The following is a 25,169-nucleotide window of genomic DNA, read 5'->3' on the forward strand; positions in this document are numbered from 1 at the left end:
CTATTATAGCCTAGAGGAATATAAAGAAACGAAGACGAATAAATGTAATACTAAATGTTATACTAAATAAATGTTATACTCTAAGAAAGAATTATAATAAAAAAGGTTATTAGATAAAAACAACATTTCAACATTGTATTATTGGTAAGGATAGTGGTTAGTGATACACTAAATTCAGTGTGAAATATAATGAGAACTCAAATTTTTCTTGCTCTTCTTTTGTTAATCTGAAAGTATTCTAAAATAAAAGTTTATTTGCACAAAAAAGCATATATATTACATATTATCTATATCCATCCATCCATACTGTGGCATCACAGGAGACTTTTATAATCTTCACATTTTTCTCCATTTATTAAATTTTCTATAATGAAAAAATTTTACTTTCATACTCAGAGTCAAAATAAACCCTAAAAACAAGCAACAATACAAGAGATAAGTTGTAAAATAAGCTGTAAAATGCCAACACAGAGGTCTAGAAAATAAACATGTTAGAAATGAAAGAGACCGGGGGCTGGGGATTTAGCTCAGCGGCACAGCGCCTGCCTGGCAAGCTAAAGGTCGTGAGTTTGACTCCCGGTACCGGAAAAAAACCAAAAACAAAAAATAAATAAATAAATAAAAAGAAATGAAAGAGACTCCCTGGAGAAGAGTAGTCAAAAAAAAAAAAAAATTGAACTTCACAGAATGGACCTTGAAACGCAGATCGGATTTCTTAAGCAAAGAAGAGAGAGGATACTGCACATAAAGGCTGGAAATAGGAAAGTGTAGAGATAGGCTACTACAAGGTACCCGGAAGAACCAAAAACATATGAAGGCTTCCATAGCCCTAAAAAAATCAATAAGCTAGAAAGAATAAGAGAAAAATCTTAAAAGTAGAAATTTCTTAGTCATCCAAGGTTCTTTATCTCATACACACTAAAGAAGCTCATTTTTTTCTAAGAAGAAACTAACTAATGTGAAAAGATTAAGCTATTATTAGGGGGAATAAACAAGAATTCTTGGAAAAAGTGAAGAGCTAAATTGGGTGAATACAACAAACACTTCCGTGTATAAGAAAATAAGGAGCGAAATAAAGTAATCCTGTATGTGGGTCTAGCAACAGTAAGAACTAACAAGACTTGCTATACAAAGGAGACATCAAAAATGACTACAAAATTTTAAATGTATAGGAAAACTCCGAACTTGGAGCTTGTTTTGTATGGAGAAGATAATGTCAGACAAATGTGAAACATTTGTAGAAATGTTAACCAGGCTACGGCAAAGACATCGGACTCAACTTGAGAGAGGTCAGAACCTGATGTACAGATGTAGAACTTCATTCCATTCAATAAATACCTTTTGAGTCCCTAAACATTGTGCCACAAATTAACAGACTACAGAGGCACAAAAATAAACAAATCTGATCCAGACTACCTCTAGAATTTTAAAACCTAGTACCAGACAGTTAACAACAGTATGATTCATGTGCTGATAAAAAGAAGGATCACCTAGCTTCCAAGTTTGGGGTCCAAGCTTCCCACAGAAGATGTTAATACCAAGATGTGAAGAATGAGAAAACCTTACTGGCAGAGCGGGTGTATGTAAAGTGCAGAATGGAGGCAGGTGCTGTTCCACGCAGAGGGAACGAAGTATGTGATAAGGCTCAGAACTGAGAGTCGTCACAGCTAATCCAAGGAACCAAACATGGCAACAGCATGGAGCAGGAGTGGAAGAAGGGAAATACAGACACTTTTGGAGGGCGTGGCCAGGGATCAAACTCAGCACCTTGGCTATGCTAGACAAGCACTCTACCACTGAGCTATGTCTCTATCCTAGAATTCATCCCCCACTTTCTCCTGAAAATACACTGATACAGTTTAGAAATTCAGGAAGCATGAACCACTATATAGTTAACTCTTCCATTCCTGTATCCTAACCAACTAGTTCTCCTCACAGATAACCAATGATATTATTTTCTATGTATCCTTCCAGAGATATAGTACACAAAAACCATCAAATACACGTTTTTTCCTTTTCTTGTCTAAAATGTCCAAACTAAGCACTGCAAGGGGTGAGTAAATACAGAATAAATGGACTTAAAAATGTAAGAGTTACAGAAGAGGAAAGAATCAAACACACGTGTGGGTTCCTGGCATGGGCAAATGGTAATGCTGCTCACTGAGACAGGGATAGCAGATTCAGATATACAAGGGGAATGACTTTCCTTGAGGACAGTATAAACTGGAAGTAAACCTGTTAAGAGTTAGAAGACACTTGAGAAAATAAATCTAATTTCACTAATTTTAGAGATTAAAAAAGTGAAAACAGAGCCAGGCACAGTATAATCCCAGCATTCGGGAGGCAGGAGGATTGCTGTGAGTTCAAGGCCAGCCTGAGCCACAAAGTGAGTTCAAGACCAGCCTGGACTGCATAGCGAGACCCTGCCTCAAAAAAAAGACAGACAGGCAGGCAGACAGATAGACAGAAACACACACACAAAGTGAAAATACTAAATGCCTTCTTAAGTTGGAATTGATTAAGAGCGAGCTAAGGCTAAACACTAATACCCAATTCCCAATCCAAGCACACAGGGTGACCCGCGAAATTATAAATAAGACCTATCAATGAAGCCAAAGAAATGTCCCTAGAGAGTACCTGCAAACAAGAAAGAATACGAAAGGGACCTTGCTAAGGTGAAAGAAATGGTCAACTAGGCAAAGAATCAAAATACTGCAACACCATTAAAGCCTACTAGGATAGTTTTAAGACATCATCATCATCAATGCAACTGAGACGTCCAGAGGAGAAATAACTGGAAGAATCCAGTGTGAACAGGTCTTGGTATCAAGTCATCACAGAACCCCAAATTACTACAAGCAACAGGTCAACAAAGAGGTACCAAATGAATTGAGAGTAGATGCCTAAAGCCAAAAGAAAAAAAATAATCCTTTTTTTGGTGCAGGGCTGAGGACTGAACTGGGGCATTCTTTTTATTATATTTTATATTTAAAGTTGCTCAGGCTGGTCTTCAAAAGATGATCCTCCAGACTCAGCTTCCCAGAGTACATTTTAAACAAAATGCCGTAAAACAAAGTACCATTCTCCTGAATAATACAGAATTAAGTAGTGTAACAGAAATATGTTCATAGAATTCAACATGCTGTTTGAACAGTAGTTACCACTTATTCTTACCTGTGTCTGAATATCATCCCCTGTGACAATGTTTCCCACAGCCCGCAAAGCAGGAGAAACCACTTTATAATCATTATGCCTACAACCATAAAAAGAAACATAGTCAACAGTTCTATCCTTAGATTCTTTCCTTTACTACTAAATCCAAATGATATATATGATTAATACTTTAGAGCAAAAAGACACCTATCTTGATTATTAAGGAAATCTTACCTTAATGATAAAATGTTTGGTTTCTCCTAGAATAGCTGACTTTCCTCTTTATTATTTTTATTTTGGGGGGAAAAAAAAAATCACACCTTTCCTAGTAATCTTCCTGAGGTATTACATCACCTGAACTCCAAGCCCTACACCCCATAGTTTAATACAGATTTCATTTCCTCTTTAACTGATCGTCTGTGTTGCTAAGATAATGGAGAGCATTAGTTAACATTTTTATACAGCACTTTTAAAATTTTAGAATTATCTCATTTTCAGAGGTAAAACTGATGTCAATAGCTGGACTAATTAGAAAATGAAAGAATTTACATTTCAAATGCTATACTCTCTCTAGCAAATAGCAAACTACCTTACTGGTGTAAAAAACCCTTCATAAAGACTTATTAAAAAAGATATTAAGTCCTGAATAAATCAGTCCAAATCTTTTAACTTCCCTGAAAGCTCCTGTTTTTCTCTTCCCTTTAGTAAATCTGATTCCTCTTCTTAAAACCACGCCAGTTTCTTCACATTTACTTTAAGATTTGATGACTAAAAAGAAATGATTAAAATGTAATCTAGTGGCTAAAGGACACAAAGGACTTGAGCCCTGAAGCATCATATGGCCTTGAATCCACAGCAGCAATCCCTCACTGACCTGCAGGCAGTGCGGGCCAGCTGTGTTCTGCGTATTATACTTATCTAGTCCACTCCACATGTCACAGCTCAGCCATCTCTGTGCATCTACTTTTACTTTAATTAAATTACATGTTGCTTGTAACTATACCATTTCCCCTTTATCTTAACGCTATTTTTCTTCTACGCATATTGTTGAAAAACTTGATTATAATTTCAAATTACTTGTCATGAGTAAATCTTTCACTCCACCAAAGCCATTACAAAGAATAAAATGTTTAAATTCTGATATTAGACTAGATTAAGGCCTAAATGATGGGTAAGAAATGACATTTTAGTTGCAACATGACTTTTTTTTGTTGTTATTAAAGTCTGGCTTCTTTTGGTACTTTGAGACAGGGTCTTGCTATATAGTCCAGGCTGGCCTCCTCTATCAGCTTCTGATTGCTAGAGTGCCAGAATTACAGGCCGAGTACCACCACCCCCTACAGCAACATGACTTCTGATGTCCACTGGTTGACTGTAGGTCATCTGCTACACGGACCAGTCTCCCCCAGTGTTTGTGCTGAAAGACTACTTATAGCAGAAGAATGACCAAAATATTGCACTTCAATATAAACAAATAACAAAAGACAGTGATAATCCAAAGCACAATAAACCTGTAAGATGTACAAGCAATTAACATTTAAGTATTAGCAACTGGGAAACTAATACAAGGGGAGGAAAGCAGACACATGTTCTTAAAGATATCTTACATCAGCAGCTCCACAAGTCTCCTACATACTCCTGCATCAATGACTGCCTGAATTTTATCATTGGGTCCATCTGACAGGTAGGACAGGGCCCAGCACGCATCAGCCAATACATCAGTGTCGTTGACAAAAAGCAACCAGGAAAGAACATTCAGACATGGGGAAACCTGTAGAAGGAATATGATACTATTATAAAATTCAACAGGAAAAAAACAGATCTGAGGTGAGATACTCAAGATAGCTACCAGGGAGATACCTGGTGGCTTCTTGGATGATTTACACTTCTGGAGAGATACTAGCAAGGGGCTGTCCGGTCTCTGTGGCAATGCTGTTAGTGGTCTTATAGTTTACTTTGCTGAGGACATTAAAACCCAAGAAATAATCCATGGAGCAAAGTTTTATACACATTCATTCTTGAAGAGAGATTTTTTTTTTTTTTTTTTGGTTAAAAACATTCTTAGTGAACCAAAGAGGTAAGGAACCTTCACAAATGTCAAAGTTAGGAAATACAATACTGTATTATGGAGACTGTGTTAGGAGCAAAAAATGTTAGTTTTAAGTTGAACTTAGAGCCTTTTATAGGCAGTGAGATATAACACCAAATCAAACTACAAAAAACTCTTTCTCTAGAAACTGGTAATACTAACATTCTACATTTTATAAAAAATTATCTTTCTGTAAACAACACTGGGCTGGGCGTGGTGATGCACGCCTGTAATCCCAGTGGAGGCTGCAGCAGGAGAAATTGCCATGAGTTTGAGGCCAGCCTGAATTACATAGCAACACTCTTACAAAAAATACAAAAATAAAAACAAAAAAATATTGGTTACTACATTCTTTAATTGCACTTTTTTGCCAGTTTCCCACAAGCATTGTCCTCACCTTTGCAAATTCTGGAGGTGGACTTTTTCCTCTACAGAGATTAGACAAAGCCCATACAGCATTCCGGGTCATAGTCAGGCGGTTTTGCTTTGAAAATAACCTACAAGCATGATGGTGCAATGGTAAATTTTACAATGCTATTAATTCTTTCACCACATAAGATAAAAATTGCTTTTTATCCAAAAAGTAAAACTTCATGAATTTTAATGCAGCTAATGCAGAATTTTGGCACTGGAGTAATACACAGTACATAAATGATCTGAACAAATTAACAAGAAAATATACGTAATGAACACCTAGGAAATCCAAAATGATTTCCAAAGATATAATGCTTCCTAAGGAAATTCCCAAGTTTTTATAACTAAAAACAAAAACAAAAAACCCACAAAGAAAATAAAGAAACTTACTGCAAAAGAGGAGGAAGAATATTGCAGTCTAAGACATAGTCCCTGCACATGGTACTGTCTCCAGCAATGTTGCCCAGAGCCCAGACTGCCTGTAAAGGAATTATTAATTAACGACAGCTATGTAGTTTTAAGTTCCTCATAATTCTTCCAAAAAAAGATGCTAGCACATTGTAGCAACACTTTCTAAACTACATAGTAGTTAATATATTATACATGGACCATTAACATTCTTAAATTCACTCATCAGAAAGTCAAATGAAACTGTTGTGGGACTGGGAAAAGATGATAAATACTATTCTTTTTTTATTTTATTTTTTTCCTTTTTGAGACAGGGTCTCGTTACGCAGCTCAGGCTGGCCTTGAGCTCACTTTGTAGCCCAGACTGGTCTTGAACTCACAGTGATCCTCCTGCCTCCGCCTCCTGAGTGCTGGGATTACAGGCGTGCACCACCACACTTGGCCCAATACTATTCTTAAGTGTACAAGAAACAATGAACGTAATCATTCATTAAATAAAGTTTATTAAAAAGGGGAACCAATTGTTCTTTTATTTTAGAGAACTCCATCCTCACTCCGAAGTGACAATACAGCACAGATTCAAATGGATAGGCTGATTAAAAATATACTTTAAGCTTGTTTAAAACAGCAAACAGTGCAAAGAAAATGGAAGTGCTATTAAAATGCAGTTAACTTTTATCAAACTTGTAGAAGTGATGAGTGTTTGTTTCGTGGGTATGCAGAGACATGTCATACTGTGCATTTTAAATAAATATATGCAGGTTGCTGTATGTCAGTTAAAGCTCAATAAAACTAAAATAAAATCATTCTCATTTAGTAGTGATCTACCTTCACATGTAAGTTAGCAGTAACAAAACATTCATGTTATCTGTGTCTTTTTCTGCACAAAAGCAGCAAAGACCTCCTACTTGAATACTAACACCAAAGATTCCTTAAACAAAAAGCTTTCATATCAGTCACTGCTTATATAGACTAAAAAAGTCTATCTACAGAGCTTAATGAATTTCAGGTTGGAAGGTGGGCATGATGGCACAGACCTGTAACACCAGCACTAGTGAGGCTGAGGCAGGAAGATCACTGAGAGTTCAAAGCCAACCTGAGCTACACAGTGAGTTCAAGGCCAGCCTGAACCACACAGCAAGACCCTGACTAAAAAAAAACAAAAAAAATTCAAGGTTGGAGGGAAAGCAGTATTATGTGTCTACAAGGTATTGCGCCCCTAGTCATCAAAATAGTTTCTATTTTGGTTAAATTTAGAATTCTAGAAAACTCCCCAAAACAAACCATGCATTATCATGACCAAGTACCAAACTCAGATCCTGAATATGACTAAAGGGAAAAATTTTATTCATCTGCTTCTGTTTACTTCTTGCACTTTTTACCTGTTCCTGGACATCTTCAAACTCTGAGCTGAGCAACTCTATGAAGATGGGCACTGCTCCTGCCTGAATCACAATCCGGGTCTGAAGAGAATTTCCTGAAGCAATATTTGTCAGTACCCAAGCTGATTCAAACTATAAAGATAAAAATAATTTTTATTATCTTTTTAGAATTTAAAAATTTGTTTACATATAACAATAAAGGTTTCAGTACATGAAGAACAGTGTCTGAGATCAGTATTTGCATATTACCTATCAGGTGTACACTATTTAAATCTTTTAAACACTCCCGGATGAAATGCCTCAGCCTAGAGGAATCCACCAGTTGTTTAAAATGTCGGATCAAGACAGAGTTACTATGAGACCCCCCTCAAAATGAGTGTTTCACATGCTGATATGGAATGCTCTCCTAAGACTTAAGTGAAGAAAAAAGCAAAGCAAAACAAAACAAAAACAACTCTACCCAAAATGCAAAATAATATACATTAATATGGTATTGTCTTAAGGATTAAAAGGAAATATATTCATTAATATACTCATTGCAGGGCTGGGGATTTAGCTCAGAGGCACAGCGCCTGCCTGGCAAGCGCAAGGTCGTGAGTTCGACTCCTGGTACCAGAAAAAAACAAAAACAAAACAAACAAACAAAAAATATATACTTGGGGCTGGGGATTTAGCTCAGCGGCAAAGTGCCTGCCTGGCAAGCGCAAGGTCGTGAGTTTGGTTCCCGGTACCAGAGAAAAACCAAAAAAAAAAAAATATATACTCATTGCACAGATCATCTCAGGTCTGAGTCACAAGAAACTCTAAGCACTTGTTGCCCACATGGAAAAAGAACTGGATGCCTGGGAACAAGGATAGAAAAAGCAATTTCACTGGAAAGCCCTATGTTCTTTTGGCACTATACTATATATCTTATCTAATAAAAATGTCTAGAGGATAAACAAAGTAAAATGGAAAGACTCAGTGTTAAATGTATAAAATATAGTCCATGAAAAATATGAAATATCTTAAAAGCAGGTCAAATTTAATCGAAATGTTAAGTAGGCAAAACAAGCTAACAAGCAAACAATTAATAGATAAAACAATTTCCAATAAATAAGAAAGATCAAAATTAAGGTACAGAGCTGTTTTTAAAAAGAGCATTCTTAACAGGGAAGGGAAAAAAAGGTGAACTGAGTAATACTTCCTATAGAAATAGGAAACAAGATATGAAAGAAAATATGGCCAAGAAAACCCACTACATATTATTAATTCTATATACACTAAAAATATCCTGACTTTAGGTTAATATTGAGAATCCAAGAATGAAAGCTTACATTTCTACTTAGTTAAGAGTTCTTGATTAAATTTTAGATTGATTTCTTCCCCCATTCTGTCTTCTATTTATCTTTTACTGAAGCACAAATGCAGGGGAAAGAAAGTGAATGGTAAGCTCTTTAAATAAAACAGTAGTAACAAGACCTCAAAAGATGCACCTGTGACTTTCTCTAAGCTTCTCAATAAAAGGAAACTGTCATAAAGAAAACAAAATCATCAATCACTAGGGTGAAGGAAGATGGAATAAGGAGGCAGATAAACTGATCAGCACAGTTCAAAGCTGATGATGAATGACAGCAAATTCAGAGGACACTTAAAGGGGAGGATGGTCAAAAAACCTGTAAAAGTGACAGAAACAGGTGCAATAAAATAGTTTGGCAACCCACCTAGGCACTGAAAGTATAGCAGCTGGGAGGCCTACCTCAAGAATACCACATTTAAAGAGCACATATTATTGTGTCTGGTAACATTTTGTTGTAACAACAGTTCAGGAAACTTATGGATTAAGCCCTGAGTATCATTAAAAAACACTCTTTGCGCATTTGTCTCTATAATGAAAGCAATGCTTGAATCCCTTCAATTTGCTGGAATTGAAACATTTACATTTGCACAGTACTTTATCTTTTCAAAGGATTATTCACATACTCTGAGGTGATCCTCACAACAATCCAGGAAAGTAAATTTTTAGTTACGAATGAAAAAGACACAACAATGTGACTAATAATGGTTTGAGCAATTTTAAGCAGCTAGTCCGGGAAGGAATAAATCACGGACTCTTAATGTAGTATGCTACAAAGCCTAGGCATATGCTTCTGTAAAATGAATCTGTAACACTGGCATGAGAATAGTTCGATTGTTTTCGTTTGGGAATTTAGGCAAGATATTTCAAGTGGTGGCATGCCGTATTATTTATGCTAAAGAAAGAAGAGTTCACCTAAGTGGTTCCTGTGCCTGCGCGGAGGAGGAGTTAAATCAAAGCCGTAGGTGAGAATAAAACCAGAAAGTTAGGTGCGAAGTTCAACAGTTATTACACGATGCAAAGATCAAATAAAAAGAAAGGAAAACTGTTAAGAAAACTCAATCTAGAAATAACAGGTAAAATCTGTGTACATGTCAAAGACAGAAAAGATTCCAGTGACATTTTGATGCAGAAGAAATGATAATATTCTGGAAAAATGTAAGATATATTAAAGTTATTAGTGAGAAAAATATTACTTAGAATACTAACTGGTGCCAGAATTCAAACTAAGTTTAGCACCAAAAGCCCTAGAGGAAATGAGAAGGAATTCTAGAAGCTACTCAAGTGAATAAAATGATGAAATAAAGGGCATGGGATATAACTCGGCAGCACAAGCACCTGCCTAGCAAGCTCAAGGTCCTGAGTTCGATTCCCAGTACAAAAAAAGAAATAAGAGATGATAATTAAGAAAAATAAGTTAATAACAAACAATACGGATGTTAAAATTAGATACCAGTATCTCTTAATAAAAGAACACTGAATCAGAGTTACGCTTGTTACTGAGAAGTACATAATGATGATAATCTCTGAATGCAGAGACTCAAGAATAGAAATCAAAAAGTAGTGTTGCTGCTCTAAGGAACAGAAGGAGTAACTATAACCAGAGGGCCACTGCAGACATAACCATGTTATTGGACGTTAATAAGGCATAAGAAATACACACAATGCCCTTTTACTTTGGGTTTTTTCACCACATAAAAACTCATCAAGCTTCATTTGTAAAATTCTATCTACTTACGTGTGTATTACAGAGACACACCGGTTAATGTCTGAAGAATCAACCATCAAATGTGTTTTAACATGTAAGAATATTCTTTAAATGCTGTGAACTGTACAACTTCCCTTTGATCACAATCTATACTTATATATTTCACTGAGATCTGCACTCTTTGCTTTTTTTTTTTAAGAATGTTCTGGCCCTGGTACTACATTAAAATTTAACCCAGAAGAGAGCTGTGGAATGGGAAAGCCCAGAATTGATGACAAACACAATGCATAAAGTTGTAATAAAAACTGCAAAAAAATAAGTAATCGTATGACTCAAGAGAAAATCAGTAACCTGAAAAGAAAAAAAAAAAAATCTAAGAAATGGTATTACTTGAAGTAAAGAAATGGTGGCCAAAACAACTATCATCTTCCCTTCCTTGTTGAAGTACTGTATTCCTACTATTTCCAAGAATGGTACCACACCAGAAAACAACCTGTCATTGCAGCTGTAACTACTTATAAACTGTCACTCCACTATTACTTTTCACTGTGCAGAACTTGCTAAGTAAGGCTACAACTGACATCTGTGCACTGAAGATTTGATGTTTTCTGTCTCCCCTTTCTCAGTCTCTACCTTCTGGTGCTCAGCTTCTTAAATAAGGAAAATGAGAATCCAAAGCTGAAGTACTTCTGACCTCCTATCAAGTTTCCCACTCCAGATTGAGGTACGCCTGGTTCCCTTTCTCCATTTGGATCAGGACTCTGTTGCTGGCCACTTTGCCGGTTCCACTCTGATTCCTAGCAAATGCCAGGCTCACCTGGAGAGCAAGTGAAAAGAAAGGATCACATCAGAAAAATAAACCCAGATATCAAACTCTGCAGAGAATAGTGCCTGAGTCATCTGAGCAACCCTCCAGGAAAGCACAGAGATCAATGAAAATGGGAAAAGGCACAGGAGGGTGAAGGCTTACTGCAGTTTATCACATTTAGCTTTTAGAAAGGACAAGAAAGGCAGGAAAGGGGAAACTTAGCCAACTTAGCCAATCTTTTAGTGGACTACTTCTACACATTTTTATAAGGTTCTATAAGGTTTGGTAATGCAACATCTTAGCACTGCAAAAGTCAGTACAAAGATGCCGGGCCTGGACTCAACCAATTAGTGAGCCCACAACAACATACCACACAAAGAGGACCAATCTCACACCAAAGGCTCAAGTATGCCTGAAGTGCTCTTAACTGAAATCCTACATCCCAGCTATGTTCCCCCTCAGTTTGATAAGTAAGTACTGGGGTAGGAATACCCAAAACAGTCATTTTTAGCTCCCTTGTTTGAGGTACCTCACTGATCTGAGAAGCCAGAACTGGAATGAAGAGACCCTTTACCAGGATTCACAGTTCCTGAGCTAAGAAACAAAGAAATTAAGTTTGTCTGTGGAACTTAATTTGTGAGTTGAACCATCAAATTTCTTCTTGGTATCATACAGTGTTGGCTCTCTTTCTGGAAGAGAAATGGCCAAAGCCCTACTCCAAAGATACATTATTTGTATTCCTTGTAAGTAGCCAGGAGTACCACGGCTAGCTTACATCCCAGTCCTCTCCAAGAGGACAGGAAGGAGCACCCTCTGAGCTTTTCAGAGCATGTCTAATTACTGAAGGTAAGGCAAAGCATGAAGTCCCCTGGCTCTAAGGTCTTGGAATTTTCTTGTTCCTCCTGCTTTCAGAGTGGCCAAGGTTACCATTATTCATACCGGAGAAAGAATACCATGCTGTACTTAAATGTACTCAGGAGGAAAACTAGAGATGACAACCCTTAAATAATAAATAGGTAGGTTATTGCTCAGCCTTAGAAACAGCTGAAATAATGATAATCATGGGGTGGTCAATTCCAGAAGCTTCATTTTTTTTAAACCTTCAGCCTAATTATTAATTTTTATGAGGATGGAATCTAGAAATATAGACAGAAGAAAACTAGGTATTTTTGAGGGCTTTCATCTTCAGCTATGTTAAGATGTGTTCCAGGAAGACGAGTTTACATGGGTTAAGCCACGTCTAGAGGGCACTGTTAGAAAACATACTATACTCTTAATCATGTACACCAGGACGTGGAGTGGGGAAAGGTCATCTTACTTTTTTCATTTTATGTCTGAAAAATTATACATTCCTTTTCTATACATAAGAACTGGACCTTTGCAATCACCTATTAAAAACTGCTACACTCAGGAGTAAAATCGGTATCTCTCAACTACACTCATTCCCAGAGATAAGAGAGAAACATTTTTTCCATCATGAACAAAATGATAATTTTCCCTACCTCCCTCTTCCTACAAAGCATTTCAAATGATAAACTGCAGTAAGTTCCTCATTTGCTCCCTCTGGTTCTCTTGGCAGGCTCTTTAGCTCAGGCTCTGTTCTCTGCAGTGTTGGTTATCTGGATTTCCTTTTTTCTGAGCAAAGTCTCTCTTCCCTTGCTCTCAGGGTGAATGTGGTTATTTTCAGGTGTCTGGTGATTCTGGCCTTCGATGGGGCCAGAATTACAATCCAGGAGGCAGCTAGCAAAACAGAGTCTTAATTCAAATAAACACAGGGACTGGGTTAGTTCTCAAACTGGAGAAGGAAAACTGACGGGACATCAAAGTACTCTACCTTTTCTGGATTTCTTGTTTTTCCTCTGGAAGGAACTCATCACCGCAATAAAGGTATAAAAGAAACAAAGATACGGTAGGACAAAAGGAGAGAAAATATCAAGACAAAGCATTAAGGCTTATGATTAATCTACAATGGTCTGGCCAATCAATAGCTGGAAGTGAGGGACACAAGAAGTATTTACAAAAATGCCCCAGTTCCTACATAGCATCAACAGAAGCACATAAATGGGAAAGGGAAATTCCAATTAACTTGCTACTGACCAATATTTACTTGAAAAACTAATCCCACTTTGTGTTCTACTTGATACCTAGCCCAGCTGTATAGCTGCATCCCCCAAAGTGCCTGACCCCTTCAAATTAGATGCCACAGAAAGAACTTACAAAATGATCACAGGCATTTGTCAATAACACACTGATAATACACTGATTCAGTTGTCTACTCCAAAGAAGCCTAGCTAATGAACAGCTTACTGAAAATCCAACTTTACTCAGAGTAAGAAAAAAAAAAGTATACAAGGTTGAGAGTGGATAACTAATTCCTTTTACTCTGAAATCCAATCCAGAAGTTGGAGAATTTCCTCTTGGATTCTCTCTATAGTACAGTATTTAAAGATTAAACTGACATAACCAGATACACAGATTCTCATCAAAGCTATCTCTCTTCGTTCGTTCTTCTAGAGTAGAAGAAAGACTACTTAGGACCAGGGAGATGACGGAGCTTCTGATCCAGCCACGGTATACAATCCTGAGAAAGCCAACATGTATCCACAAGACCTTCAAAGCCTGCAAATGCTTCAAAGCCAAATTTTACAAAGCTCCCCCATAACTTCCTATTCATAATGGTTCTTATAAGTCAAATTTTTCCCTATTACCTAAGTATTATCTGCAATAATAGAACATCTCAAACGAATAAAGACAGATTCAAAAAGAGTATAATCAAGACTTCACATGTCAGTAAAGCTATAAAAAGTTTGCAATGTACTTATGAGGAATATCATCATTAACAGACCTAAGCCTTCATATAGGTAAAACAAGCAAAACTTCATATACAAAAAGGTTTTTTTAAATCAGTGCCTATTTGCACTAATACATACATGATGAATACAATCACCTTGGGGAGCTGGTACATACACATACCACATTTTAGTCTTTTGTACTTCCCCTTCCCCATCCCTCCCTCCAAAATAGACATTTCACAAAAAACTAAGTTATGAGACAAAAAAATGAAAATGATCCGCACCTGCAGTGTACAATTTTCTTTTCGTTTCAGGAATTCCACAAACCTGGCCACTACTCCCGGTGTGCTGATAACTTCATCAATAGGAGGGTTAGGTTCTGTTTCCAAATAAAATAAACAGGAAAAAAGAAAAAAACAATCCTTTGATTCCAATACAAGGACTTTATAGCTCACAATTACTTAATAATACCACTCCCGAGTTGGGCATGGTGGCACACGATTATAATCTTCGCACTTGGGAGGATAAGAAAGGAGGATCACCGTGAGTTCGAAGCCAGCCTAACCCTACTGAGTTCAAGGCCAGTCTGAACTATACAGTGAGACTGTTATCTCAAAAACAAACAAAACAAACCAAAAATTCTACTCCATTTAACAGCTTTCATTTTAAAATTCTACTTAAAAAATAAAAAGTAAAACTGAGTTTAGTCATTTTGAGAGTAGGGTAGTACAAAAAGTTTCACACAAAGAACACATGCCTTAATATAAAAATGAAAGGTGGGCAGAATTGTTCATTTGTTCTGTTTTTGCAATGCTAGGGAAACTTACTTTCCTTCAGCCTTAGAGATGAGCCCAGAGCTTGTGCATGCTAGACAAATGCCTTAATTGAGCTGCACTCCTAGTTCCTAAGAATTCTTAGAAATTAAAATTACTACAGCTACTATTTAAAGAAACTTAAAAAGTAAAGGACTAAATATCCAAACAAATTTAATTACGTTCCTTTGTTATACTTTCTTCTGGCTTTTCTCTACTCGATCTTTTTAGTCTGTTTTGTTTACTGTATGTTGTCTTAAAAAACTGCATCACAGGATTCTCTGTGCTAACAGGACCTTGATTTAACACCTGTAATGCTAGGTAGAGGCAGCAAGAATTACGATTAACTTGCCAAATTAACCTCATTTTCATTTATGACAATATAGCACCCTATAAAAGAAGTAATTAAAAAAACTATTTCATGGATAGGAAATGTCAGATAACCAGACTGACAATCTTATCAAGAGAACTGATGGGTTTTGATAACACGTATGTGGCAATACCAGAAAAACACAGATCACAGTAACAGAGATTCTTAGCAAAGTCAGTGGTCTTATTGAAAGAAGGTACTAACGCCTCAATATTGACTTGGGACAGAGCTCTAATGACTTGTCCTTCACCTGGTTCAATATTTTTCTCTCATTCAAATAAATGGTATAAAGAAATTAGATGATAAGAAATATACGTTAGTATAATATACCAAATTACAGAAATAAAAAAATAAAAACTGGCAACAAAACAAAAAAGTAAAATTCACAAACGATTTTTCTGGGGTTTTTTTGCAGGGGAGGTGATATCTCACTATGCTGAAGCATGGCCTTGAACACTTCGCTTAAGCAATCCTCTCACCCTCCCAAGAGTACTTGGGACTACAGGTGTGACCTACAGCATCCAGCTTCACAACTGATTCTAAAAGGGGATTTTAAAAACCCCGTATCACTTCCCAATAAGTTAACTATATTTCATGAAGAAAATGGTAAGAATTTATTTTGGTGAATATTCGATGAACTGTTATTAGGTCACGACTACCAAAACAACTAATGAAAGAGGAATTATTAGAATGGACAGTTGTAGGACAAAAAAGGTAAACTCGTACCATGTCCATTAGTAATAGGTCTGGCATTCTAGTTTGCACATTTTTAAGAGGGTTGTCAGCAAACTAAAATACAGGCACAAAAGAGTAAAGTAATAAAGTCTTAAAAAGCCATGTTATGTGAGAAAACCACTACTCTCAACACGTTGAAAGAAGACAAGACCTTTTTTTAGAAGAGTAGCAAGAGAGACTTTTCCTTCATATATTTAGTAAGTTGCCACACAAAAGACACAGTTTTGTGTATCACAGTTTTAAGTTTTTATTGTGCTAGGTTTTTACCTCACTAATGATTCTAAAGAACCACGGTTTACTATGGGTAAGGCCAGGAAGAAATATTTACTATTAACATTTCAGTAAGGTTTAAATTATCTTTACTTGCTCAGGGTGACAATAAGTACCATATTCCATTCTATACTAATCCTAAGAGGGTAGTAAGTTATCCTATCAACTAATAAATCCATACTTAAGCTTCAGTGGTAAACTACTAACATTAAAATCAACAATTACTGCTTTCTCAAGTAACATTTTAAAGAAGTTTTCTATAGAGTAGGGTTTCTCAGTGAGTTAAGATTTTGACTATGATTCACCAAGGACTTTTCTAGTATAGCTGAAAAATTAAGATCTCAAACAAGCGAAAAGGCACTACTTTTTTAACTGACTAAAATACATGTCAAGCCAGGTGTGGTATGCACCCCACAATCCCAGCACTCAGGAGGCTGAGGCAAGAGGATTGCCATGAGTTCAAGGCCACCCTGAGCTACACTGAGAGACTTGCCTCAAAAAACCACCAAAATATTTTTTTAATTAATTCTAAAAATACACTTCAGTTGGGTGTGGTGGCACATGCTTGTAATCCCAGCAGTCAGGACGCTGAGGCAGGAAGATCGCTGCAAGTTCGAGGGCAGCCTGAGCTACAGAGTGAGTTCAAAGCCAGCCTAAACTACATGGAGAGATCCTGTATCAAACACCCCCAAACCCAATAATAAACAGAATAAAAATACACTTCAAATCAAATTATCTGAGACATGAAAACAGATTATGGGAAAGAGTTGAGAAGATACACTCATATTTAGAGCTCACCTTTTGAAAGCAGTTTTCTGAATTTTTGTGTTGCGGAAAGCTGTTGCTCTGGGCTATTAGAAAATATCATCTCAATCATATCAGAAGTAATAACACCACCCTGGGATCACAAACACAAAGCAATATAAGAAGACATTAACTTTCATTGAAAAACAAAGACAACATAAGTTATAGCCAGGTACCAAGTTAGCCATGCTTCTCCAGATATTACACACAAGTAGAACAATATCCACATCCAAAAATGTATAAAATGATTAGTGATGTAATGAAGCCAAATTCTTTGTCTACTATTTAAAAGTTCACAGTAATGAGAAAGTAATCTCAGTAGTGAATGCTAAAACAAGAGGCTTACTATCTCTCCTCTCCTTGCATAGCACTTAGCTAGCTGTTGTTATAGAAATTAAATGTTAAGTTCTGAACAGTAGCTGTGCCAGGCATGGTGGCACACGCCTGTAATCCCAGTACTCGTGGCAGGTTGAGGTAGGAGGATCGCTGCAAGCTGAAGACCAGCCTGGACTACAAAGAGCTCAAGGCCAGCCTGAACTGTATAGGGAGACCCTGACTCAAAAAGACAGACAAATAAACAAAACGGGCTTTTTAAGACCTCTAAACCTAGAGCAGCTGCTCTAGGTCTGTCACATCATCCTATCTTAATTCCATGTCCAGCCAGCTCTGGTCACTTCTAAATATTTTTTCTAATTATTTGTTCATGTCTGTATTTCCCCAGTATACTGTAATGTCCTTGAAAACCAAAGACCCCCTTTTCTTTGTATTTTTTCGAATTAATTTTAACTGATACTAGAAACAATCGTACCTATTAAAGAGATGTCATGTGTTGTTTCAACACATGTACACATAGTATAACACTTTAAAGTGAGACTCTATCCACCTTACCACTCTATCACTAATGTCTGGCATACAGTAATACAAATGTTTGGCTCAACACTTACTGATGGAGTGGTCCTGTAGAAATCATAAATTTTAGCCATGCTAAATTCAACAGCTGACTCTTAAAACTTACATAGAATTCTTACTTTCTTGCTTTATTAAAGCTATTTTCTCACTTTATTATAACTTGGCATGGAGAGGGTGGTTGGTACTGGGGATTGAACCCAGGGCCTTTGTACTCAGCTACAATAAGGTCTCACAAAGTCGCCCAAGCTGGGTTAGACTTGTGATCTTCCTGCCTCAGCTTCCCAGAGTCCTGGCATTACAGGTATGCACACCTCCCCCTAGTATTTTACTAATTTAATAGCCTTTTTCCGTTTCCCGCTATTTTCTCATTTTATTACTTTTTCATTTCATACTAAAACCATGCCCACTATCAGTTTCTTCTCAGGATCACTGGTTACCATGAAACAAAGTTCTTATATTAAGAAAGGTTATAGTCCACAAGATGAACTGTAAAAATGTTCCACTGAGTGTACATGCTGGGTGGTTGCTAAGCAGTATCTAACACCTAAGAATATCTGTAGGAGAATATATGCAGCATATGCTCAAGAGTGAAGAAAGTACTTTCAAAGTTCCAAGACTGATTCCTAAATAAACAAAGGCACCTGAAGACCGTTATGAAACAGTCTTTAAATAGTGCATGTCTTTAAACACACACACACAACCTGTGTATGTCTGTGTGTGTAAAAACATTCATGTTTATATAAGTAACCATCTTTTTCTTCCTTCTTATACTGTCTTATCATATAAACTGTACTGACTTTACATCATCATATTTAAATTATAGTACATCGAGAAAAGGAGTGAACATCACCTAAGAATTTCACATCCTCGTCTGTGGAAAGGGTTGGTACATTTTTAACTACATGCAAGAAAGTTGTACAATCTTAATTGTATCAACTTTGTTGTTTCTTTAAGACTTGGTATGGTGTTAGGAGATGTGAATAGATGCCAAACCGATTATAACAGATTTTGATGTTTAATTTTATGTGTCAACTTGATTAGGTTATGGTAACTAGTTATTTGGTCAAACACTAGTCTAGATGTTACTCTGAAAACATGTTTAGTGAAACCCTGTCTCAAAATAAAAAATTAAAAAGAGGTGGAGGGATTAAGGATGTAGCTTATTGTGAACTCCCTAGGTTCAATCCTTGGTAAGCGGGGTGTGTCTGTGGGGGACCCAAATGTAGATTGTTCCGCACAATGTGGTTCATATCACCCAATCTGGTGAATGTTTTAAGAGCAAAGACTAAGGTTTCTCAAACAAAGAGGAATTCAGTCTTCAGCCAACATCGGTTTTTAACCTAACGTGTGAGCTACCAACCATATCAACTACTTCCTTAAACTCTCACTGGTTCTGTTTCTTTAAAGAACCCTAATACAATACATAAAACAACATATTCACTTAATACCCAATGTACAATATGAAACAATATATCCATTTAATTTTTAAATGGGAAAGACTGAATTTCTGAAAGCCCTAGAAATTGACAGCATTGGTAACAATGTCCAGATCAACTCCAAAAGGAATATACTCCCTTCTCAACGCTAAAAGAAAATGGGTACATACAACGAGAGATCTGTGAACTAAAAGAAAAACCAAAAAACTAGAAAATACTGTAATATGCCACAATTTGCACAGAAAAAAAAAAAGGTGGATGAGGAGCATTTACTTTCCTTCACAAACAAAAGCTCTATGAAAGAGCAAGTAAGAATTGAGTAATGATTGCCAATAAGGAAAAATATTGGATGACTACGGCAGAAGATACTTTTTTCTTTAAAAAAAAGTATACATAATCTACTTAAAAACTACATAATTAAAAAAAATACAAAGAAATAAAAATAAAAACTACATAATTATAATACACAGAAATAGATAGGTCTCATCTACACAAGGTATAATTTTTAACTATGTAAGTCCAAAAAGTTACAAAATTTCTAATAACAGACTATTCCAACAGTTCTGATATAGAATCAACTTTTAAAATCATTTACATGCTGATTTTATAATTTCACTTTTAAGAAGTAATTTTATTTTTAAATATATTTTTGAGGGGGTAATTTTAATTTTTAAATTGATAAGCAATACTTACATAAATTTATATGGTACAATGGAATGTTCTGACATATCGTCTTTGTAAGTTTTATAGGTGAATTAATTTTCATAATTTAATTTTGTTTAAATGCACATATCCAAAATACAATAAAACACTAAGGAATAAATACATATATAGCTTCTTTTTAAAAATGAAACATCAAGTACTTTTTGTAGACATCTAACCTTATCCATTTATTGACCTCAGAAAGAGGTTACATCTTGTATCATTTTACTTACTGGTGCCATCTCCATGTTATTAATCTGGGCCTCATGAAAGCCACCATCTGACATAACTTCTTCTTCTGTTTCTTCCTCTGCTGTAGCAACATTTCTTCGCTTGAATAACTGAAAAATAAGGCTATTAGTAATGCAATTTTAACACAAGGGAGTTTAGTATCCAAATACTTGACACCCCTTTAAAAGGCAAAAGGAATGGAGCTCTTTGAAAGTTATCTTCAAAACTCTATAAAGTTTTGCCTAATAGAATTTATTATCTCTACTGTATATGCATAACCAATACTTGATGAGATAAAACCTGAGAGGTCCTGTGAGTGCATGATACATATTTTTTAAAAAAAGCTGGAAAAAGGACCTGGGGTAGGCTTGGCCATTTCTAACATCTTTTTTATGTGAAGCAAGCAACAGGACGGTCTTAACAGGACATCAAGGAAAATGAGGATATAAATGATGACAGTATGTTTACTACTTCTACCTTATCCCCCGAGAATAGCGGACTGTGGGCTCTCTTGGCTTTCCTCAGGACAGCCCACCCTGCTTCCTCCAGGGTGTACTTTTATCTGGCTTTTTCCTCTTTTACTTGGCCCATGCTCACTCTGCAGATAGTTTCTCTCTCACTCTTCACTTTTTCAAATAAACTTTGCAAACAAAAACAATAGAGGACTGAGGCTCTCAGCTTTCCCAACCTCTTAAGAATCAGTGACAACAAATAAGAACTCCTTGAACCCTACTTAAAGCATCCACTAATTTGCATAGAGGAGGAACAACAGTTCTCTCCAAAGTCAGCCAGTATGATGCTTTTCATTATAGCCTTAAAAATCCTGTCAGTACCCTGAAGCCATGAAGGAGAAACAGTAACCTATCTTCCCATCCTAAACAACTAAAAGCAGAAAAAATACATAAAATAACATGGTTCAGACAATGGACAATAGATAAAGTGATTTCTCAGCGAAGAAATACGCAAAATCAGATCCATGGCTGCCTCGCATTAATGCCCATTTGCAGGCTGAAATGTAGGGAAGGTAAACGCAAACAGAGCTTAGATGCTCCTTAAGTTACAAGTTTAGAACTGAGGAGGAGGCCAAGACACAGAATTCAAAAGGTAGAATATAAAGAAGGAAATTAACATACAGAGAACTCTGAAGATCTACAGAAGATTCCCTTTTGAGTCTAATTTAGTACTGATTAGTGCACAATCATCTTCCAGAACACAGAAGCAGAGGGAATACTTCCTAACTTGTTCTTTGGGTATAGTATTAACTACTGTTAGTGCAACAATAAACAAGGGAGTAAAGGTATCTCTGATACACTGGTTTCATTTTCTTTAGCTATATATCTAGTAATGGGATAGCTACAGCACATGGTAGTTCTTTTTTAGTTTCGTAAACCTCCAGTGTTTTACAGAATGGTTTTACTAAACATTCCCAACATTCTCACCAGCAGTACATAAACTATATAACATTTCCCCTTCTCTATCCTTGTAAGGATTTTTATTTTTTGTCTTTTTGATTATAGCCATTCTAATAGGGTGAGAGAATATTTCATTATGGGTTCTGATTTGCATTTTCCAATGATTAGTGATGAGCTTTTTCCACACTCTTCTTGGCCATTTTGTATCTTTTGAGAAATGTCTATTCTGATCATTTATCCATTTTTAAATCAGACTGCTGTTTTGCTGTTGACTTTTTGGTTCCTTATATATTCTAGGTATCAATTCCTGGACAGATAGTCGCCTCTTCACTCTGCTGATTACTTATTTTGTTGTGCAAAACCTTCTTAGTTTCATATAATGCTATTTTTTTATTTTTGTTTCTGTCACCTGTATTTTCAGAGTATTATCCAAAAAAGCACTGCTTTTCCCAATATGTGATATATGTATTTTGGTTCCAGTACCCAGTTTCTGGTTTATCAGGCCACAGGGCAAAATTTCTTTCTCAATGATGGTCACAGAAACCACAATCTCCTCCTCTTTCTTACCTTTTCCTTTTTTTGAGACAGGGTCTCACTCATTGGCCTTGAACTCATGAAAATCCTGCTGCCTCAGCCTCTCTCGAGTGCTGCGATTACAGGCATGTGCTACCACGCCCAGCTTCCCTTTTCTGTCTCAGAGCTGACCATAAAGACATTTTCTGGCTTAGCCTGTCTTATAGATGATGAAGACTCTTCATTCTAGAGGAGTCCTGCCTTATAACCTGAATGGAGAAACAAGGTACAGAGGCAAGAATGCTAAAACAGCCCTTGCTGGTTTCCCGACTCAGGTTATTAGCATTGGATATGAATTGAAGTCTCCATTAACACCCAAAAGGATAGGATTCACAGAATTTCCAGAGAGTAGAACACATGGAGGTTGTCTGAGGATAGCATGCCTGAGAAGGGCTTGGAAGTTCTGTGCTCATTCTCCCACACCTTGCCCTATGCATTCTTTACCTTGATTCCTTATAACTTTTCATAATAGACCCATAAATACTTCCGAGGTTCTGTGAACTGCTTGAGCAAATTAATCAAACTCAAGAAATGGGTTGCAGGAACTCTAAGAGCTGGGCATCAAAAGCACAGCTAAAACAACTTGGGGCTTGCAACATGGGGAGCGTGGAGGACAAGACTTGGGAACTGAGATCACCTTGTTATCTACCTGTATCCAGGTAGTGTCAGAACTGAGTCAGAATTATAGGACAGCTGGTACATGCTGCCTGCAGAACTGATTTCTTGCCTGCAAGCACAGAAGTCCTCTACATTGTGTGATACGAGAGAAAAGCAGGCAATCTGTTTCTCCAAGGTATTTCTCCTATGTTTTCTTTCAATATGTACATAGCTTCAAATCTTTGATGCATTTTTAATTACTTTCATATATGGAGATGAAGACTAGTTTTATTCTCCTATACATAGATATACAGTTTTCCTAGTACTGTTTATTAAAGAGACTATGCTTTTTCCAATGTATGTTTTTGGTGCTTTTTACTCTACATATTTTTAAGACTTTCCTTTTATGATTGGTTTTGAGCATGTAGGTCACAATATGCCATGACATAATTTTCTTCATTTTTCTTGTGACTGGGATTCATTAAGTTTCTTTGATCAGTGGATTTACAGTTCTCACTGTATCAAGTTCTCAGCTGTTATCTAAAATTTTTTTTCTTTCTCTACCTCTGAGAACTCCAACTATTCATGTATCAGCTTTCTTGAAGTCTCAAAGCACACCTATAGCATATGTATGTGTCTGTCTGTGTTTACCTCTTTCATTTTAGATAGTTCTATTCCAATGCCTTGAAATCCACTACTCTTTTCTTCTGTAACTTCTAACTTGCTACCAGTCGCAACAGTGCTACCATTATATCTAAGCATCATTGTCTTTATCTCCAGGAGTTGAATTTCAATCTTTTTATACAGAATACAATTATAACCATTTTAAAGTCATTCTTTGCTAAATCTAATTTCTACATCAATTTTGAAAGAACATTCTCATTATAGAATGTGTTTTCCTGCTTCCTTGTATACTTGGCAATCTTTCTTTACATGCCAGACGTTGTTAATTTTCCCTTGCTAATACTGGATATTTCTGCATTTCTATAAATATTCTTGAGATCTACTCTGATATGCACCTATACTGAAATAGTTTTGATACTTTCGCACTTTTTCTTATGATTTATTAGGCAGATGTAGAGCAGTGCTAACTCTAGAGCTAATTAACATCCACACAGAAGCTAAGACTTTCCTGAGTCCTCCATGAAGTGTGAGCTTTTCTAGACTGGCTAGTGCTAAAATCATCATGACTTGAACATTACTTAGTTAGTAATAGTCTGTCGCAGTTATCTTTCCAGAGGTGATATATGCACCTAGATAAAAATTTTAGTTGACTGAAAGACTGGCCCTAAAGATGCAGATACCTTCATGCACTTAATAGCACCATGTATCATAGCATTCTCACATTTCAGTTGGCAGAAGTCACAGGCTTTGCCAGAGAGATGACAGAGCAACTGTACAAAGCTAGATAAATAAGTTTGTATTTCTGATGGTTACTATTTTACAAACTAGACATGATATAAGTACTGTTGTAGTATTAGGAAGCCTGTTTTGTGTCCGGGGTGGGGAGGGTGTGCAGCTGGGGAGGTGGCACTGGGAATTAAATCCATGTCCTTCAAACTAAGCTATAATAAGCTATACCCCCCACCCCTTTTTTAAATTTTATTTTGAGAAAGGGTCTCACTAAGTTACTAAATTGCCCAGGATGAGCTTGAGCCTGCAAAACTCCTGCTTCAGCTTTCTGGAGTGCTAGGATTAAAGGCATGAACCATCACACCAAGCCTTGTTTCACCAGTTCTCCCAATACAAGTTGGCACAAATAAAAAAAAAAAAATCAACTTATTTATTAAAGCCCTAGAGCAATTTCAGATCCTACACAATGAATATGATAGATTTCCAACTAACTGTACTTTTTTTTGGTTTATTTTGGCTTTTTGAGACAAGGGCTCACTATGCAGCCCAGGCTGGCCTCCAATTCATGACAATCCTCCTGCCTCAGCCTCCCAAGCTGCTGGGATTACAGGCATGTACCCCCACATCCAGGTCTGCCCTAAGCATTTTTAAAAGAAGATAAAGTGAGGCCAAGTCCCAAGTCCTCTTATAGATGCTCTTAGCTTAATAACTTTTTTAAAAAATCATGTCCAAAATGCCCTTATGAATAATAAGGATCATAAGATATATTCCCTGAAATTTATTTTAAAATATTAGCTAGTGGGGCTGGGGATTTAGCTCAGCGGCAAAAGCGCCTGCCTGGCAAGCGCAAGGTCGTGAGTTCGGTTCCTGGTACC

General features: G+C 36.6%; 1 protein-coding gene and 1 long non-coding RNA gene across 2 annotated transcripts in view; both read right to left on the reverse strand.

The window, feature by feature from the left end:
• Window positions 1–25,169, reverse strand: part of Kpna1 (karyopherin alpha 1 (importin alpha 5)) — a 59,507-nt gene that overhangs the window by 13,775 nt on the left and 20,563 nt on the right. Inside the window, exons 3-10 of the mRNA XM_005386512.2 lie at window positions 20,362–20,469; window positions 17,076–17,175; window positions 14,375–14,469; window positions 7,447–7,578; window positions 6,047–6,135; window positions 5,640–5,739; window positions 4,761–4,924; window positions 3,175–3,253 (exon numbers count right to left, since the gene is read on the reverse strand). Of these exons, the coding sequence (XP_005386569.1) occupies window positions 3,175–3,253; window positions 4,761–4,924; window positions 5,640–5,739; window positions 6,047–6,135; window positions 7,447–7,578; window positions 14,375–14,469; window positions 17,076–17,175; window positions 20,362–20,469 (867 nt within the window). The remainder of the gene's footprint in view (window positions 1–3,174; window positions 3,254–4,760; window positions 4,925–5,639; window positions 5,740–6,046; window positions 6,136–7,446; window positions 7,579–14,374; window positions 14,470–17,075; window positions 17,176–20,361; window positions 20,470–25,169) is intronic.
• Window positions 11,225–14,366, reverse strand: LOC106148715. The gene is made up of 3 exons (XR_001234366.1): window positions 13,133–14,366; window positions 12,801–13,038; window positions 11,225–11,307 (listed from the first exon to the last, which is right to left on the reverse strand). It is a non-coding gene; the product is annotated as an uncharacterized LOC106148715 (long non-coding RNA).

This window comes from Chinchilla lanigera, unplaced genomic scaffold, assembly GCF_000276665.1.
Source record: "Chinchilla lanigera isolate Chin_1 unplaced genomic scaffold, ChiLan1.0 scaffold00026, whole genome shotgun sequence".
NCBI classification, from domain to species: domain Eukaryota; kingdom Metazoa; phylum Chordata; class Mammalia; order Rodentia; family Chinchillidae; genus Chinchilla; species Chinchilla lanigera.